We start from the raw sequence: 17523 nt of genomic DNA on the forward strand, positions 1-17523 counted from the left end.
GTTGAATCTAATCCTTATTACTCCAGTATAGCTGGAAGTAGAAGTAAAATCCATGTTTAATTTCCTTAAAATTATTACTTGAAACTGAAACATTGAAGAAAATTGCTTATAGTAAAAAGTTCTTTTCATCAGTCTTAGGCAATAACTCTTGAAGTTATTCTGTGACTGATAATACCATATAGGAACTTATTTAAGACATGTTGGATTCAGTACAGAAATAACACCCAGGATCATTTTCAGATAATGATCAAAATTTGGATGAAGTAGATGTAGAAGGAATAGGTAAATAGGACTCTCATTACATATATATATATATATATATATATATATATATATATATGTATAAAGAATCTTAGTAATAAAAAGATCAAATAAAACATGAAACTGAAAATTATTTCCTGTTTCTGGGCAGGAGGCTACAGGGACCTGTCTGTTTCCAAGAACCTTGATGATTAAGTGTCAACACATTAAGTAATTACAGAACTCCCAGCTCGTATGATTATTTGGTAATATTATTTAGCTGCTGTATTATCACTCTGTACTATAGTGAGCTTAGAAAAAATTTTACCACTTACTCTGTCATAGAAAGATTCAGCTGAAGAAATCTTTTTGGAAGCCTTATGGGATTGTTTTGTAATATTTTCATTTATATTTGTCCAACTGCTTTTCCTACCATAAAATCCCTTGAGTTGGAATACTTATTAATTAATGGATTTAATAAGACTGAAGCTGTTTAATGTGTTTGCTTATTTTGTATTTTTTGAAATGAAATTTTCCTTTACATTGGTAAAAAGGCAATGTTCCTTATCTTTCTTTGGAGTGGGCACATTGCCCATGACAGACTGATCTTTGAGTCCTAGTGGTCTATATATGTAGAATATTTGTATCTATGTATCTATGTAGAATACATAGATATGTGATAAGCCAGGCCACTCAGAGTGCTTGTCCAGCATCAGATCCAATACAGACTTGGTCCACCATAGGATGTTTTCATTTTAATTTCCCAGCAAAAAAGCTTTGCAAAGAATATATGAGATAAGGATATTAGATGAGTTTCTAACAATAGAGTTACATAAATAGTTGTAAATATAGCTGCATAAAGGAGCTCAGACCATTGAAAGTCTAATTTAGGGGAAGAGGTCATGTAAGAGTCCACTTGCTACCACATGAGGCAGGTCTTTCAGTGCTTAAGTTTTTAGATTTTCTTGTCTTATTTCTTACCTTGTCATTGCCTGTCATACACTGGGCTGTGGCCTATGCTATGTAGGGTACTACATGCCATTTGGAAAATAGTGCTTACCTGTATTTGGTTTGTCTGCTTTAGCTCTGTCTCCAGAAGAGAAATACCTCCAATCTCATTAGACTCATGTCACATTATCATTTAGGACTCCTTTCATTGTCAGTCGTAGGCTCTGTGAAGGTAGAGACTTGCCCTTTTCATTCAGTATTAGTGGTGAGCATCTTAGACATTAAGGTATAGCCACAGGATTAGCACACAGTGGACACTTAATAAATATTGGCTGAATAGACAAGTACAGTTTATAGTGTACCCCTAAATAAAGAACCATGCCTTTCACATATGTGACAACTGAATTTAAAGCTTTTCCCCACAACTCATAGACAAAGTATATGAAGGTAGGCACTCAGCCTCACTTAAAATAAAAATTTAAATGGCCATGTAATGCTACAGTGGGATACCAATTGGCAAAATCCCCAAATTTTTCCTATTTGGAAATTTTTTCTGTTTGGTTTGTTCATTGGTTATTATAGATTATAAGGAAGCTTCTATGTGTTTATGTGTGTTGCTGGTAGGTGTGTAAAGAATCCCCATAGAGGTCAATTTAATAACACTTACTAAAAATCACAACTCCATGTACTCTTGGACTCAGCAATTCTTGTTCTGAGTTTATTCTACACTGATAACTTGTACCTGTGCTAAATGTACAGAGTTATTGATTAAAGCACTTTATTTATTTTGAAGCACTAATTTTAATTACAAAACATTGGAAACAGTCTTGTCCTTTATAAAGGGATTTTTTAAAAAAATTATGATACATACACAATATGAACCACAGTTAACCCTTGAACTGTACTGGTTTGAACTGTGCAGGTTTACTTATACATAGATTTTGTTCAGTAAATATATTGGAAAGTTTTTTGGTGATCTGTAACAATTTGAAAAAACTCCCAGATGAACCATGTGGCCTAGAAATACTGAAAAAATTAGAAAGGTATTGTTTTAAGAGTATAGTACGTAATACATATATAAAACATATTAATTGACAGATTATATAGTTGGTAAGTTTCTTGGTCAACAGTAGGCTATTAGTAGTTCAGGTTTAGTGGAATCAGAAGTCATTCATGTATTTTTGACTGTGCAGGAGGTCAGTGTTCTAACCTCTGCATCGTTCAAGGGTCAATTGTACTGTGTAACTTTGGGGGGAAAAAGAAACATTTTATGTACAGATAGGGAAAAATTTCAGGATCCATTATTAAATGAAAAAGGCCAAGAGTCAAAAGGGTGTGTTTAATATGTTTTCATTTGTGTGAAAGAACAGTTGGAATGGGTGAGAATATGTATTTATATTTGCTTGTGTATTTAAAAGACATGTTAGAAAGAATCACAAGCAGCTAATAGTTTCTTAGGGCAGCAGCTGGGAAGTAGGCAAATGGGGAATGTAGGTGGGAGACAGACTTTGTTCTATATATCTTTTAAATTGTCTTTTCTAACCATATGTTGTCTTTTTAGGTCATTATGAAACATTTTAAAATAAATAAAATCCACCCTTCCTAGAATAACAATAGTAATTTTTGCAACAGAACTTTTTGCCTACGAGTATTTTAAAAGGAAGCTGATAGTTGATGAAGGACTTAATGGAAGTTCCCTTATCTGAACTGTCTTTGAAGTTGCTGAATAGACCCCAGTTCTCCTGATCATTGCTGTGAACTAGACAGTAGGAATGCCTCTGCCTTGCTCCTGCTGGAGGCTATGAAGCAGAATAGGAGGGCGGGAAGCACGGCATGGAGGAAGGAGGAAACAGGAAAGAATGTGATAAAGAAAAAGAGAAGAAACTGGAAGTGATTAACACTCACTGAATTACTAATTTGCTTTTATTCCTGTGAACTTATTTCCATAAAAAATCTTTAAGATCCTATTTCCCACTTCACAATAACTGCATTAAATGATATGTAATCCAAGAGGTTTCAATATTTTTATTTTTTCTTAAATTTCTTTGTTATGGGAAGAGTTATTCATTATATGATTATATTTGAATAAGTTCCTTTATGATAATTTGGTTCACTATTGAACTTTCTAACTGGTTTCTAACATTTCTAACTGGTTGATATTTGCCTCCAATTTAAGGCTAATTGGCCTTGCCCTATCTTTGCCTTTTGTTTGAAAACATGAATTTGCTGTTTGAAAACATGACTTTTGAAGAGAAATAGAATATCTTGAAGACAAGGTTGAAAACCCAAAGGATCCTCCTTACTTCTCCTGCTGTGTCGTCCTGACCAGTCTGCCACTCCCCCACCTGCCATGCACCTTTGAGAACAGCATGGTATTCTCTTTGTATTCTTAAAGTGTATTCGCTGTGCTGGGGAGGCTTTGGTAATGTGATGTGGAAAAGGAAATATTTGGTCTATCACCAAATTAAAGCTCTACAGCCAAAGTGGGACAAAGTGTGACACCTTTTTAGGTGGGGGGGACATTAATATGTTCAAACCGATTTTTATTCTTAATTCAAAATATATTCATAGTATTATTCCCCCCTTAGCATGGAGATACAAAACTCCTCACCGGGTGGCATTTGTTGAAAAGTTGACCAAGCTTGTTTTAAGTCAGCTGCCTAACTTCTGGAAACTCTGGATTTCATATGTTAATGGAAGCCTTTTCAGTGAGGTATGTATATAAATTTGACTGTAGATATAGCTAAGTCATTGTGTAATCTCGTCTTAAAAGTTTTAGATTTTGAAGTGGCTTTTTTAAAACTTAGGAGGCACAAAGCCTGTTAGTTATTGTCAAATATCTTAAGATTAATTAAGATTAATTAAAAGCTCTATAAAGCTCTAACACTTCATAAGCTGTATGATCTTAAAGAAGTTACTTCATTGTTCTGGGTCTTAGTATCCTCAACTGTAAAAAGACGATAAGGGTATCTATATCAAAAGGTAGTCATGAAGATTAAATGAGATATTCAGTTAAAAAAAAAAAAGAAAATGTGAAGTATTTGAAGGAATTTGAGTAGATGGACAGTCAGGCAAAATTATAGATGAAATTATTGTATAGTTGATATGAGCAAATGGTAAAACAAGGATAAAATGTTTGCAGCTTGCACATGGGTCTGAAGTAACCCATGTAATTATGGAATTTCCTAGTTTGAAAGAATTTAAAGATCTTTTTTCTAGTACCCTGTGATCAGCCTGTAGAAGTTGTATAAGCATTTACATTTTCACAAGTAGCACATTCACATGGTGTCTATATCATAATTGGTAGCACAGAAATTATGAACAGAAAGTAATGAGACTGATTTTTATAACTCAGACTCATCGCTCTAGTGTCTCACTTCAAGTTCCCCATGAAAGACCCTCAGATTCTGGAGTATAGACTCTTAACGCCCCTTGCCTTGAGCTGCGAAGGAGGCCGCCACGGGTAACATGGAGAAGACATCTCTGGTTTTGTGTCTCTACAGAGAACTCTTTACAACCCCGAGAGATGGCAGAGGTAGAAATCTTCCTGATGGTAAAGACTATTTCCTGCTGTCTTGCACTTGCCAAAATGAAAAGTGGATATGGAAAAGGACTAACTGATTTTGATTTTTTGCACAAAAGCATACCATATAGTTCAAGACCTTTCTTCCTTTGCAGAAGTCGTCAGATGTCCGGGGGGATCCATCCGGTCTCTCTTGATCCATGAACATTTATTCATGCTACTTTTTTTTTTAATTGCGTTATTGTATTTAATTGTGTTACGGTACAATACATCATTAGTTTTTGAGGCAGTGTTCCAAAAGTCATTGTTTACATATAACACCCAGTGCTCCATGCAATACATGCCCTCCTTAATACCCACAACCAGGCTCGCCCTCCCCTCTAAAACCCACAGTTTTGTTTCCCGGAGTCCAGTCTCTCATGGTTCATCTCCCCCTCCTGTTTCCCTCCCTTCACTTTTCCTTTCCTTCTCCTAATGTCCTCCATGTTATTCCTATGTTCCACAAGTAAGTGAAACCATATGATAATTGACTTTCTCTGCTTGACTTATTTTACTTAGCATAATCTCCTCCAGTCCCATCGATGTTGATGCAAAAGTTGGGTATTCATCCTTTCTAATGGCTGAGTAATAATCCATTGTATATATGGACCATATCTTCTTTATCCATTTGTCTGTTGAAGGGCATCTCGGCTCTTTCCACAGTTTGGCGATCGTGGACATTGCCACTATGAACATTGGGGTACAGATGGCCCTTCTCTCCACTTCATCTGTATCTTTGGGGTAAATACCCAGTAGTGCAATTGCCAGGTCATAGGGTAGCTCTATTTTTAATTTTCTGAGGAAACTCCACAGTGTTTTCCAAAGTGGCTGCACCAATTTGAATTCCCACCAACAGTGTAAGAGGGTTCCCCTTTCTCCATATCCTCTCTGACATTTGTTTTTTTTCCCCTGCCTTGTTAATTTTTGCCCTTCTAACTGGTGTTCTAACTTCTAACTGTGGTTTCGATTTGGAATGCCCTGATTGCTAATGATGATGAACATTTTTTCATGTGTCTATTAGCCATTTGTATGTCTTTACTGGACAAGTGTCTGTTCATGTCTTCTGCCCATTTTTTGACTTGATTATCTGTTTCTTTGTGTTGAGTTTGAAAGTTCTTTATAGATCTTGGATATTAGCCCTTTGTAGTGTCATTTGCGAATATCTTCTCCCATTCCGTGGGAGTTACTTCTTTATTTTGTTGACTGTTTGCTTTGCTGTGCAGAAGCTTTTGATATTGATGAAGTCCCAAAAGGTCATTTTTAATTTTGTTACCCTTGCCTTTGAAGACGTGTCTTGAAGAAGTTGCTGTGGCCAGTGTTGAAGACATTACTGCCTATGTTCTCCTCTAGGATTTTGATGGATTCCTGTCTCATATTGAGGTCTTTAATCCATTTTGAATTTATCTTTGTGTATAGTGTAAGAGAATGGTCGAGTTTCATTCTTCTGTACATAGTTGTCCAGTTTTCCCAGCACCATTTATTGAACAGATTGTCTTTTTCCCGTATTGTCTTTTTCCCGTATTGTTGAAGATTATTTGGCCATAGAGTTGAAGGTCCATATCTGGGCTCTCTACTCTTTTCCACTGGTCTATGTGTCTGTTTTTGTGCCAGTACCATGCTGTCTTGGTGATCACAGCTTTGTAATAAAGCTTGAAATCCCAACGTGATGCCTCCAACTTTGTTTTTCTTTTACAATATTTCCTTGGCAATTTGGGGTCTCTTCTGGTTCCATACAAATTTTAGGATTGTTTGTTCCAGCACTCCAATAAATGACAAAGGTATTTTGATCAGGATCGCGTTGAAAGCATAGATTGCTCTGAGCAGCATAGACGTATTAACAATGTTTCTTCTTCTGATCCATGAGCATGGAATGTTTTTCCATCTTTTTGTGTCTTCTTCAATTTCCTTTGTGAGTGTTCTGTAGTTCTTTGAATATAGATCCTTTACCTCTTTGGTTAGGTTTATATCAAGGTATCTTACGGTTTTTGGTGCTATTGTAAATAGAATCGATTCTCTAATTGCCCTTTCTACAGTTTTGTTGTTAGTGTATAAGAAAGCAACTGATTTCTGTACATTCATTTTGTGTCCTGCTATATTACTGAATTCCTGTATGAGTTCTAGTAGTTTGGGGATGGAACTTTTGGGTTTTCCATATAAAGTATCATGTCATCTGCGAAGAGAGAGAGTTTGACTTCTTCACTGCCCATTTGAATACCTTTTATTTCTTTTTGTTATCTGATTGCTGTTGCTAGGACTTCTAGTACTATGTTGAACAACAGTGGCGAGAGTGGACATCCTTGTAGTGTTCCTGATCTCAAAAGGGAAGGTTGTCAGCTTTTCCCCATTGAGAATGATATTCGCTGTGGGTTTTTCATAGATGGATCTTATGAAGTTGAGGAATGGTCCCTGTATCCCTATACTTTGAAGGGTTTTAATCAGGAAAGGATGCTGTATTTTGTCATACATTTTTTCTGCATCAGTTGAGAGGACCATGTGGCTCTTCAATCTTTTCTTACTGATTTGTTCTAGCACATCGATTGATTTGTAAATGTTGAACCACCCCTGCATCCCATGGATAAATCCCACCTGGTCATGGTAGATAATCTTATTAATGTACTGTTGGATCCTATTAGCTAGAATCTTGTTGAGAATCTTGGCATCCATATTCATCAGGGATATTGGTCTGAAATTCTCCTTTTTGATGGGATCTTTGCCTGGTTTTGGGATCAGGGTAATGCTGGCTTCAGAGAAGGAGTCTGGAAGTTTTCCTTCAGTTTCTTTTTTTTGAAATAGCTTCAGGAGAATAGGTATTATTTCTTCTTTGAATGTTTGGTAGAATTCCCCCAGAGAATCCATCAGTTCCTGTACTCTTATTTTCTGGGAAGTTTTGATCACTGCTTCAATTTTGTTGCTAGTTATTGGTCTATTCAGGTTGTCAGTATCTTCCTGATTCAGTCTTGGAAGTTCATAGGTTTCCAGGAAAGCATCCATTTCTTCTAGGTTGCTCAACTTACTGACATATAGCTGTTGATAATTATTTCTGATGATTACTTCTGTTTCCTTGGTGTTAATGGTAATCTATCCCCTTTCATTCATAATTTTATTAATTTGGGTCCTTTCTCTTTTCTTTTGGATTGGTCTGGCCAGTGGTTTCTTGATCTTATTAATTCTTTCAAAGAACCAGCTTCTACTTTTGTTGATGTTTTCCTACTGTATTTCTGGTTTCTGACTCCTTGATCTCTGTTCTAATCTTAATTTTTCCCTTCTCATGCATGGGGTTGGCTTAATTTGTTGTTGATTTTCCAGTTCTTTAAGGTGTAAAGAGAGGGGGTATATTTGGGATTTTTCCAATTTTTTTGAGGGAGGCTCGGATGGCTATGTATTTCCCCCTTAGGACCACCTTTGCTGTATCCCATATGTTTTGTACCAATGTGTCTTCATTCTAATTGGTTTCCATGAGTTGTTTAATTTCTTTAATTTCCTGGTTGATCCAAACATTCTTAAGCAAGGTGGTCTTTAACTTCCAAGTGTTTGAATTTCTTCCAGACTTGTGATTGTGTTCTAGTTTCAGTGTGTTGTGGTCTGAGAATATGCAGGGAGTAATCTCAATCTTTTGGTATCAGTTGAGAACTCATTTGTGACCCAGTATGGTGTCTGTTCTGGAGAAAGTTCCATGTGTGCTCAAGAGGAATGAGTATTCTGTTGTTTTAGGGTGGAATGTTCTGTATATATGAGGTTCATCTGGTCCAATGTGTCATTCAAAGTTCTTGTTTCTTTATTGATTTTCTGCTTAGATGACCTGTCGACTGCTGAGAGTGGCGTGTTATGATCCCCTACAATTAATGTGTTCATATCAGTATGACTCTTTATTTTGATTAACAGTTGGCTTGTATAATTGGCTGCTTCCATGTTGGGTGCATAAATATTTACAAATATTAGATCTTCTTGTTAGATAGACCCTTTAAGAATGATGTAGTATCCTTCTGTATCTCTGACTATAGTCTTTAGCTTAAAATAATTTGATATGAGAATCACTACCCCAGCTTTCTTTTGAGGCCCATTGGCATGAATGATGGTTTTCTATTCCTTTACTTTCAGTCTGGATGTACCTTTAGGTTCAAAATTCATCTCTTGTAGATAGCATATGCATGTGTCCTGTTGTTTTTTCCAGTCTGCAACCCTGTGCCATTTTATGGGAGCATTTAGGCCGTTTTTTTTGTCTTCATGTTGCCTGTGAAGTCCTTGTTTCTATAGACTATCTCTGCAAATTTCTGTTCTATATCACTCTTGGAGTCTTTCTTTTTTATTGAACCCCCCCTTAATATTTCTTGTAGTGCCAGCTTGGTGGTGACCTAGTCTTTTAGTCTTTGCCAGTCTTGGAAGTTCTTTATCTCTCCATCCATTCTGAATGTCAGCCTGGCCAGATAAAGTATTCTTGGCTGCATGTGCTTCTCATTTAGTGCCCTTAATGTGTCTTGCCAGCCTTTTATGGTTTGCCAGGTTTCTGTGGACAGGTCTGACATTATACTGATGTTCTTCCCTCTGTACGTAAGGAATCTCCTCCCCCTAGCTGCCCTTAAAACATTTCTCTGAATTTATGATTCACGAATTTCACAGTCACATGTCTCGAGGTCTTTCTACCCTCATTGATCTTGGGGGAGGTGTCCTCTCTGCCTCTAGGATGCAAACACTTGTTCCATTCCCCAGAATCAGGAAATTCTCATCTAGGATTTTCTCAATTATATCTTTTAGTCCTCTCTCTCTCTCTTCAGCCCCTCAGGTATCCCAGTAAATTCTGGCATTGGAACATTTCATGGCATCATTTATTTCTCTAATTCCATTTTCATGGCTTCTAAACTGTTTTTTCCCAGGTCTCCTCCTGATCCTTCTTTTCTATCAGTTTGTCTTCTAGATCACTAATTTGATCTTCTGCCTCATTTACCTTAGTTGTTAAAGTATTTAGATTAGATTGAATCTCACTGACAGTATTTTTAAGTTCTGCCAGATCAGCTCTCACTTCTGTCCTTAGAGAATCTATATTGCCACTAATGGTTTTCTCCAGCCTAGCCATTGTCTGGATAACAGTTACCCTGAATTCTATTTATGTTCATATCCAGTTCTGTGGCAGAGGTCTTGGTCTGTTGAATTTTTCCTTGGGGGCTCTTCCTCCTAGTAATTCTGGTGAGAGGTGGTTGAGGGAATGTACAGAGTCCATTTTGATCCATATTGATCACAGTCCAACCAAGATGCCCCTGTTTTATAGGGACTTTGGTGTTCTTGACCTCTTTTTGTTTCAGCCTGCCTTCTGGAGATTGGGGAGTGTCATGCCATTACTCAGGCAACCCTGTTTGGGCAGAATTCCTTTGCCCCCTGTGGTGGGGGATGGGCTCAGTGAAAACCAGTTTTGGGGGCTCTTGTTTTCTGGTGGCTTTCCCTGGTGGGTTTCTGTGTCCCTTCCAAGAGTCAGAGCAGAAGTTACTCCATCCAAACTTCTGTCTCAGAGAAATTGCAGACTGTTCTTCAGAAAGTCTTCCCGGTCACACTGACTCCATTTTTGTCTGTGTTGCTAAAAACCGCAGTGACCTGGGTTGTGCACCCCACAGCAGCTCTTCCAGCCTTCTCTTCAGGTCCAGGCACGTCTCTGCCCTTTGTGTTTCTAAAACCGCCAGCCACCCACAGTTCACCCATGGGCCCCTGCAGCTTCAGGTTGCAACCTGAGGGGCTGCCCTGAAGTCCTTTCCCTGTGGCTACCATTCTGTGAGTCTGTGCTTGGCTCCAGTGTGAGATGCTTTTGCGCTGCTGTGTTTTTTTTACCTTACCAGCGCCAGTGCCTATGGCGGCTCCCTACCTCTTCTGTTTATCTTCCAATATCGGCCCACAGAATCACAGCTCCCAGCTTCATACCTCAAAACCAGCCACTGGAAATATTCTGTTGGTATAGATCCTGATATATCTTCTTACATCTCAGGCTGATTTTTTGGGCATTCAGAGTGGTCTGTTGCAAATGGCAAGATTTCATTCTTTTTGATGACTAAGTAATATTCCAATGTGTATAAATATACCACATCTTCTTTATCTCTGAGTTGATAGACATTTGGGCTCTTTCCATAGTTTGCTATTGTTGATAATGCTGCTAAAATGCTGCTATAACCATTACAATGTGTCCCCTCAAATCAGTATTTTTGTATCCATTGGATAAATACCTAGTAGTGCATTTGCTGGGTCAGGTAGTTCTATTTTTGATTTTTGAGGAAACTTCATACTGTTTTCCAGAGTGACTGTACCAGTTTGCATTCCCACCAACAGTGAAAGAGGGTTCCCCTTTCTCTACATCCTCATCCATACCTCTTATTTATTGCCTGTGTTGTCAATTGTAGCCATTCTGACAGTTGTGAGGTAGTATCTCATTGTATCTTTGCTTTGCGTTTCTTTGATGATGAGTGATGTTGAGCATTTTTTCATGTGTCTGTGAGCCAACTATGTATTCTTTGGAAGAAGGTCTATTCATGTCTTCTGCTCATTTTTAAAATGGATCATTGAGTTTTGGGAGGTATTGTTTTATAAGTGCTTTGTATATTTTGGATAGTTACTCTTTATCAGATATGTCATTTGCAAATATCTTCTCCATTTCCATAGGTTGTGCTTTAGTTTGGTTGATTGTTTCCTTTGCTGTGCAGAAGGTTTTTTAATCTAAGTGTTTTATAGTTTTTAGAGTACAGATCATTTACCTCTTTGGTTAGGTTTATTCCTAGGTGTCTTATGGTTTTTGGTACAATTGTATAAGGGATTGATTCCTTAATTTCTCTTTCTGCTACTTCATTATTGGTGTATAGGAATGCAATAGACTTCTGTATATCTATTTTATATCCTGCAGTTTTATTGAGTTCACATATTAGTTCTAGGAAGTTTTTGGTATAATCTTTTGGGTTTTCTCTATAGAGTATCCTGTCATATGCAGATAACGAATGTTTGACTTTATCCTTACCAATTCAGATGCTTTTATTATTTCTTTTTGTCTGATTGCTAAGACTAGGACTTCTAATACTGTTAACAGTGGTGAGAGGGGACATCCCTGTTCTTATTACTGACCATAGAGGGAAAAGCTCTCAGGTTTTTCCCATTGAAGATTCTCTTAGCAGTGGGTTTTTCATATATGGCCTTTATGATGTTGAGGTATGTTCCTTCTAAACATATTTTGTTGAGGGCTTTTATCATAAATGGATGTTGTACTTTGTCAAATGCTTTTTCTGCATCTGCTGAAAAGATCATATGGTTCTTATCCTTTTTTTTTAATTGATGTGGTTTATCACATTGATTGATTTGCAAAATTGAACCAACGTACAGCCGAGGAATAAATCCCAGTTGATCATGGGTGAAGTATTGTTGGATTCAATTTGCTAGTATTTTGTTTAGAATTTTTGCATCCATGTTCATCAGGGATTTTGCCCTGTACTTATCTTTCTTAGTGGAGTATTTACTGGCTTTGGAATCAGGGTAATGCTGGCCTCTTAGAATGCATTTCAAAGTTTACCTTCCATTTCTATTTTTTGGAATAGTTTGAGAAGAATAGGTATTAATTGGTATTAAATGTTTGTTAGAATTCCACTGGGAAGCCATCTGGCCCTGAACTTTTGTTTGTTGGGAGATTTTTCATTACTGATTCAATTTCTTTGCTGTTTATCAGTCTGTTCAAGTATTCTCTTTCTTCCTGTTTCAGTTTTGGTAGTTTATATGTTTCTAGAATTTATCAATTTCTTCTAACTTGTCCAATTGTTGGCATATCATTTTTCATAACATTCTCTTACAATTGTTTGTATTTCTGGCTGTTATTTCTCTTTTATTTCTGGTTTTATTTATATGGGTCCTTTCTCTTTTCTTTTTGATAGGTCTGTCTAGGGGTTTATAAATTTTATTAATTCTTCCAAAGAACCAGCTCCTGGTTTCATTGATCCGTTCTATTGTTCTTTGGTCTATATATCATTTATTTCTTCTATAATCTTTATTATTTCCCTTCGGCTGGCTTTTGGCTTTATTTGTTGTTCTCTTTCTAGCTCCTTCAGGTGTAAAGCTGTTTATTTGAGACTTTTCTTGCTTCTTGAGGTAGCCTTGTATTGCCATACACTTCCCTCTTAGGACCACTTTTGCTGTAAGGTTATGAACCATTGTGTTTTCATTTCTGTTGGTTTCCATGGATTTTTTAAATATCTTCTTTGATTTCCTGGTTGACCCATTCATTCTTTAGTAGTATGTTATTTAACCAGCACATGTTTGTGGTCTTTCCAATTTTTTTTCTTGTGGTTGACTTCAAGTTTCATGGTGTTGTGGTCTGAAAATATGTATGGTATGATCTCGTATTTTTTTTTTTGTACTTGTTGAGGCCTGATTTGTGACCTAGTATAAAATCTATTCTGGACAATGTCCTAAGTCCTTGAAAAGAATGTGCATTCTGTTGCTTTAGGATAGAAACTTCTGAATGTATCTTTTAAGTCCATCTGGTCCAGTGTGTCATTCAAAGCCATTGCTTCCTTTTGATTTTCTATTTAGATGATCTGTCCATTGATGTAAGTGGGGTTGTTAACATGCCCTGTTATTATTGTATTATTATCAGAGAGTTCCTTTATGTTTGTGATTGTTTTATGTATTTAAACATGTTGGTCATATAAATATTGGCAATTGTTAGATCTTCTTGTTGGATAGACCCCTTTATTATGAAATAGTGCTCATCTTCACCCCTTATTACAGTATTTGGTTTAAAATCTAATATATTTGCTATAGGTATGGCTGCTCAGAGTTTCTTTTGACGTCCGTTAGCCTGAAAAATGATTTTCCATCCCCTCACTTTCTTTTTCGTTTGTTCTTTCTCTTTTATTTTTCTTCTTTTCTTTTCTTTTTAGTTTCTGAGGTGAAATTTAATGATTCATCAGTTGCATATAACACCAAGTGCTCATTACATCAAGTACCCTTCTTAATGCCCATGGCTGAGTTATCCCTTCCTCCCAACTACCTCAACTCCAGCAACCCTCAGTTTGTTTCCTAGAGTGTCTCTTTATCATTTGCCTCCCTCTCAATTTTCATCTTATTTTATTTTTCCTTCCTTTCCCCTATGTTCATGTTTTATTTCTTAAATTCCATGTGTGTTGCTTTTCTCTGACTGACTTATTTCACTTAGCATAATACCCTCTTGTTCTATGTTATTGCAAATGGCAAGATTTCATTCTTTTTGATGGCTGAGTAATTCAATTTTATATATATACTACATCTTATTTATCCATTCAGTTGTTGATGGACATCTGGGCTCTTTCCATATTTTGGCTATTGTGCACATTGCTGCTATAAACAGTGGGATGCAAGTACCCCTTTGAATCACTGTGTTTTTGTATCCTTTGGATAAATACCGAGTAGTGTAATTGCTAGGTCAGAGGGTAGCTCGATTTTTAACTTGTTGAAGAACCTCCATACTGTTTTCCAGAGTGGCTGCACCACTTTTTATCCCCACCACCAGTGTAACAGGGTTCCCTTTTTCCATATCCTCTAACATGTGTTATTTCTTGACTTGTTAATTTTAGTCCTTCTGACTGGTATGAGGTGGTAAGTCATTGTGGTTTTGATTTGTATTTGCCTGATTACAAGTGATATTGAGCATTTTTTCATGTGTCTGTTGGCCATTTGTATGTCTTTGGAGATATGTCTGTTCATCTACCCATTCATTCAGTGGATTTTTGTTTTGTTTTGTTTTTTGGGTGTTGAGTTTTGGTAAGTTCTTTATAAGATTTTTGGGTGCTAGCCCTTTATCTGATAAGGCATTTGCAAATATCTTCTCCCATTCTATAGGTTGCCTTTTAGTTTTGTTGACTGTTTTTTGCTGTGCAAAAACTTTTTATCCTTATGAAGTCCCAATAGTTCATTTTTGCCTTTGTTTCTTTTGCCTTTTCGAGACCTGTCTAGCAAGAAGTTCCTGTAGCCGAGGTAAAAGAGGTTGCTGCCTGTGTTCTCTCTTTTTTTTTTTTTTTTAAAGATTCTATTTATTTATCTGACAGAGAGAGAGAGAGAGAGAGAGAAAGAGAGCGAGCACTACCAGGGGGAGAGGGAAAAGCAGGCTTCCCACAAAGCAGGGGAAGCCTGATACGGGACTCAATCCCAGGACTCTGGGATCATGACCTGAGCCGAAGGCAGTGGCTTAACCAACTGAGCCACCCAGGCATCCCAACTCCTGTAGGATTTTGACAGATTCCTGTCTCACATTTAGGTCTTTCATCCATTTTGAGTTTATTTTAGTGTATGGTGTAAGGAATTGGTCCAGTTTCATTCTTCTGCATGTGGCTGTCCAATTTCACCCCCTTTGTTGAAGAGACTGGTCCCCCCGCCTTGGATATTCTTTCCTGCTTTGATGAAGATTAGTTGACCATAGAGTTGAGGGTCCATTACTGGGTTCTCTCTTGTGTTCCATTGATCTATGTGTCTGTTTTTGTGCCAATAACACACTGCCTTAATAATGACAGATTTGTAATACAACTTGACATCAGGAATTGTGATGCCTCTAACTTTGGTTTTGATTTCAACATTCCTATGGCTACTCAGGGTCTTTTCTCATTCCATACAAATTTTAAGATTGTTTGTTCTAGCTCTGTGAAAAATGTCGATGGTATTTTGATAGAGATTGAATTGAATGTGTAGATACTCTGGGTAGCATAGACATTTTAACAATATTTATTCTACCAACCCAAGAGTATGGAATGCTTTTCCATTTCTTTGTGCCTCCCTCAATTTCATAAGTGTTCTGTAGATTTTAGGGTACAGACCCTTTACTTCTTTGGTTAGGGTTAGTCCCAGGTATCTTGTGGTTTTTGGTACAGTTGTAAGTGGGATTTATTCCTTGTTTTCTCTATCTTCTGCTTCATTATTAGTGTATAAAAATGCAACTAATTTCTGTGCATTGATTTTATATCCTGTGACTTTGCTCAATTTTTGTATCATTTATAGCAATTTTTGGGTGGAATATCTCAGGATTTTTACATAAAGTATCATGTCATCTGTGAAGAGTGAGCGTTTGACTTCTTCTCTGCCAATTTGGGTGCCTTTTATTTCTTTTAGTTTTCTGATAGCTGAGGCTAGGACTTGCAGTACTGTGTTGAACAACAGTGATGAGAGTTGATATCCCTGTCATGTTCCTGATCTTAGGACAAAAGGTCTCAGTTTTTCCCTGTTGAGAATAATATTCACTGTGAGTTTTTCTTTCTTTCTTTCTTTCTTTAAAGACTTATTCACTTGTTTATTTGAGAGAGAGATAATGAGAGCATGAGCAGCGGGGAAGGGGAGAAGCAAGCTCCCCACGGAACAGGGAGCCCAACATAGGGCTTGATCCCAGGACCCAGGGATTATGACCTAAACCAGAGGCAGATCCTTAACTGACTGAGCCACCCAGGCGCCCCTTGCTGTGTGTTTTTCGAATATGCCTTTTATGATATTGAGTTGTGTTGCTTCTATCCCTACACTGCAGGGAGTTTTTGTCAAGAAAGGATGATGGATTTTGTCAAATGCTTTTTCTGCATATATCGAGAAGATAATATAGTTCTTGTCCTTTTTTTTTTTTTTAAATTAATGTGGTATATCACTTTAATTGATTTGCAAACGTTGAACCACAGTTTGTAGCCCAGGGATAAATCTGACTTGGTTGTGGTGAATAATCCTTTTAATTTACTGTTGGATCCTATTAGCTAGTGTCCTGTTGAGAATTTTAGAATTGGTTCATCAGGGATATTGGTAATTCTCTCTTTTCGTGGGGTCGTTGTCTAGTTTTGGGATCAAAATAATCCTGGTCTAATAGAATAAGTTTGGAAGTTTTCCTTCCATTTCTATTTTTTGAAACAGTTTCAGAAGACTAGGTATTAATTCTTTAAATGTTTGGTAGAACTCCACTGAACTTCCCCTCACTTTGAATCTGCAGGTGTCATTAGGTCTAAATAAGTCTCTTGGAGGCAGCATGTACATGGGACTTTTTTTTTTTTTAATATTCTGACATCCTGTGTCTTTTGATTGGAGCATTTAGTCCATTTACATTCAGAATTATTATTGATAGATATGTATGTAGTGCCACTTTATTCCCTGTTTTGTCTTTTTTTTCTGGAGATTTTATCTTTTTCTTTCTAGTCATTGCCACTTTTGGTCTTTCCTTTCCACTCAACAAGTCCCCTTTAATATTTCTTTCAGGGCTGGTTTAATGGTCATGAAGTTTATCTGGGAAACTCTTTATGTATCCTGCTTTAGTTTTTGTTTTTGTTTATCTGGGAAACTCTTTATGTATCCTGCTGCAGAGAGTATTCTTGGCTGCAGATTTTTCCCATTCAGCACATTGAATGCCACTGTCTTCTAGCTTGCCAAGTTTCTGTGGAGAGTTCTGCAGCTACCCTTCGGGTCTTCTGTTGTTAGTTAGGGACTTCTTTTGTCTTGCTGTCTTCAGGAGTTTTTCTCTATCACTATATTGTGCAAATTAACTGTGGAATATGTTGGTTTTGGCCTGCTTTTGTTGATTTTGAGGGAGTTCTCTGTGTCTCCTGAATTCGGATGTCTGTATTCTTTCCTAGATGAAGGAAGTTTTCAGCTATTATTTCCTCATATAAACCTTTTGCCCACTTTCCTCTCTCTTCTTCTGGGACTCCTATGATACGAATGTTTTTGTGTTTGATTAATTCACGGAGTTCCCTAAGTCTATTATTGTGATCCATAATTCTCTCTTTTGTTTGGCTTCATTATTGTCCATTGTACTATTTTCTGTA

General features: G+C 37.0%; 1 protein-coding gene across 3 annotated transcripts in view; it reads left to right on the forward strand.

The window, feature by feature from the left end:
* The window catches only part of EXOC2 (exocyst complex component 2), a 269449-nt gene that overhangs the window by 133231 nt on the left and 118695 nt on the right, over positions 1-17523 (forward strand). For all 3 annotated transcript variants that reach the window (XM_047733700.1, XM_047733697.1, XM_047733699.1), the window contains one exon: positions 3777-3901. In XM_047733700.1, coding sequence (XP_047589656.1) covers positions 3777-3901 — 125 coding nt within the window. The remainder of the gene's footprint in view (positions 1-3776; positions 3902-17523) is intronic.

Source organism: Lutra lutra, chromosome 6 (genome assembly GCF_902655055.1).
Source record: "Lutra lutra chromosome 6, mLutLut1.2, whole genome shotgun sequence".
Classification (NCBI taxonomy): Eukaryota; Metazoa; Chordata; class Mammalia; order Carnivora; family Mustelidae; genus Lutra; species Lutra lutra.